The sequence below is a fragment of the Penaeus japonicus genome, unplaced genomic scaffold (assembly GCF_977035675.1).
Source record: "Penaeus japonicus unplaced genomic scaffold, GWHDUDI00000001_assembly GWHDUDI00000042, whole genome shotgun sequence".
In the NCBI taxonomy this organism is placed as follows: Eukaryota; Metazoa; Arthropoda; class Malacostraca; order Decapoda; family Penaeidae; genus Penaeus; species Penaeus japonicus.
In genome coordinates this window covers 19661710-19664509 of record NW_028234444.1, presented here as the reverse complement: position 1 = coordinate 19664509, position 2800 = coordinate 19661710, and the positions used below count along the sequence as shown (strand labels likewise).

General features: G+C 33.7%; 1 protein-coding gene across 1 annotated transcript in view; it reads right to left on the bottom strand.

The window, feature by feature from the left end:
• Positions 1 to 706: 706 nt before the first annotated feature.
• The window catches only part of LOC147466717 (uncharacterized), a 6541-nt gene continuing 4447 nt past the window's right edge, over positions 707 to 2800 (bottom strand). The window contains exon 4 of the mRNA XM_086534987.1: positions 707 to 884. Within this exon, the coding sequence (XP_086391113.1) occupies positions 707 to 884 (178 nt within the window). The remainder of the gene's footprint in view (positions 885 to 2800) is intronic.

Genomic DNA, 2800 nt, shown 5'->3' with positions numbered 1-2800 from the left:
TTTTCCCTTGAAGAAGAAAAAAAAAAAACGGTTAATATTGAGTCACTGTAAGCTTTTAACTTAGTGAATACTCTAAGCTTATTCATTCAGTAATTGGTATTGATGACTTTGGTTATTGTTTCTCTCGGTAAACTTAAGATTTGCGTGTATACTTAAGTTTATGAATGAAGGAAAATGCTAGAGGAAATTGGAGGGCAGGTGTAAATTTAAACTATTTGTTTTGTGAAGGTGGCATGGACTGTACATCTCACGGTTTAATCTTTCATATGAATTATATATGTATGTATGTGTGTATGCGTATCTATGTGTATATATACATATATATACATGAAACACACACTCACACATATATTTATATGCAAATACATACATACATACATATATATATATATATATATATATATATATATATATTTATATATATATATATATATATATATATATATATATATATATATATATATATATCACCGATTCATTTCATTTCTCGTTTCTCCTTAAATAAAACTTCCTCTTCCTCTAAAACTTACTTAAAAAAAAATCCATAAAACGGGAAAACCTAAACGTAAAAAAACATAAAAAAAAATCAAACACAGAAACTTAAAACTTCAAAAAACAAAAAAAACTTCAAACGTAAAACCTTCAAACTTCCTAAAAAAAAAAAAAAAAAAAAAAAAAAAAAAAAAAAAAAATCCAACTCTTTTCCTCAACTATATTCATCCTCATCGGTGGATGGGCGTTTCGTCGGGCTTGGAGTGCGGGCGTGGGCTGAGGGTGGGCGTCTCGAATGTCGGGCTTGCGGGCGATGGTTGTGGGCGTCGTCTGCGAGGGCGCGGAGTTCCTCTGACATGTCTAGGAAGCCCTGGTCCATGCGTGACGTGGGCGTGCCGCTGAGATGGGCGAGGAATGGGCGTGTGTTAATGACGAGATAGTGGATGTATTGTTATTGTTGTTATTATTGTTATTATTTTATTTTTATTTACCTTTTTTTTTTTGGGGGGGGGGGATTTATATATATATATATATATAAATATGTATATGTAAATATATATATATATATATATACATATATATATGTATATATATGAATATATATATATATATATATATATATATATATGTATATATATATATATATATATATATATATATATATATATGTATGTATATATATATATATATATACGTATATACACGTAAAAGATGAAAATTAATGAATGAGAAAATCATAAAAAATTAAGATTATTTATTTTATTATTATTTTTTTCTTGGGTGGGTGGGGGGGGGGGAAGACTATGATGATTTATCCCGTTAATTGAAAGAAAAAAATAAGAAAATAAAGGGGTTTCGGATATAGTATATTAGCTTACTCGGCTTTACGATACAATCAAGTTTTTGTGAATTAATGATAATAATAATAATATATATGTATATATATGTATATATATATAATATATATATATATATATATATATATATATATATATATATATATATATGTATACATTAATTAATACTGAAAAAAAAACTGATTAAGTCTCGTTCTACGACTGTTTCGAATTAATTCACATAAATATTTTTTATGACAATATTATTCCAAGAAAACAACTTTGATACCAAACAACTCTCAATTACATAGAAAAAAATACAGAAAAATATATATATACATACCACATCATCTTCATAAAAAAAACAAATCATAAACCAACATCAAAACTACATCCAATTACATACAAATAATAATAATAATAATAATAATAATAATGAAAATAAAAAAAAATAAAAAAAAATAAAAAACCTTCTCTCTTACCCAGGTGGCGAATCCAGCCTATAGGGCGGGGCGGCCGAGGAAGGACGGGTAGGCGACCTCAGGGGGGGCGAGCGGCTGGCGAGCGTCCGGGCACTGTTTGGGCACCCGGAGGATATACCATTGAGGGAAGAATTTCGACTGAGGGGAGAGAGAGAAGAGAGGGGAGAAGGGAGGTGTTTTCCCTCTGGTATAGCTGGTTCTGGATCGAGGGTGGGGTTTTAGGGGTAACTTGGTTGTTTTTGGTGGTGGTTTGGTTGTGTTTGGGGTGGTGGTTTTGTGGTTTGGTTTGTTTGTGTTTTGGGTGTTAATTTTGTGGTTTGTTTGTTAATTTTGTGGTTTGTATGTTTGTGTTTAGGGGCGTTGATTTTGTGGTGGTTTGTTTGTGTTTGGGGTGGTGGTTTTGTGGTGGTTTGTTTGTGTTTGGGGTGGTTGTTTTGTGGTGGTTTGTTTGTGTTTGGGGTGGTGGTTTTGTGGTGGTTTGTTTGTGTTTGGGGTGGTGGTTTTGTGGTGGTTTGTTTGTGTTTGGGGTGGTTGTTTGTGGTGGTTGGTTTGGGTTTGGGGTGGTGGTTTTGTGGTGGTTTGTTTGTGTTTGGGGTGGTTGTTTTGTGGTGGTTTGTTTGTGTTTGGGGTGGTTGTTTTGTGGTGGTTTGTTTGTGTTTGGGGTGGTTGTTTTGTGGTGGTTTGTTTGTGTTTGGGGTGGTTGTTTTGTGGTGGTTTGTTTGTGTTTGGGGTGGTTGTTTTGTGGTGGTTTGTTTGTGTTTGGGGTGGTGGTTTTGTGGTGGTTTGTTTGTGTTTGGGGTGGTGGTTTTGTGGTGGTTTGTTTGTGTTTGGGGTGGTTGTTTTGTGGTGGTTTGTTTGTGTTTGGGGTGGTTGTTTTGTGGTGGTTTGTTTGTGTTTGGGGTGGTTGTTTTGTGGTGGTTTGTTTGTGTTTGGGGTGGTTGTTTTGTGGTGGTTTGTTTGTGTTTGGGGTGGTTGTTTTGTGGTGGTTTG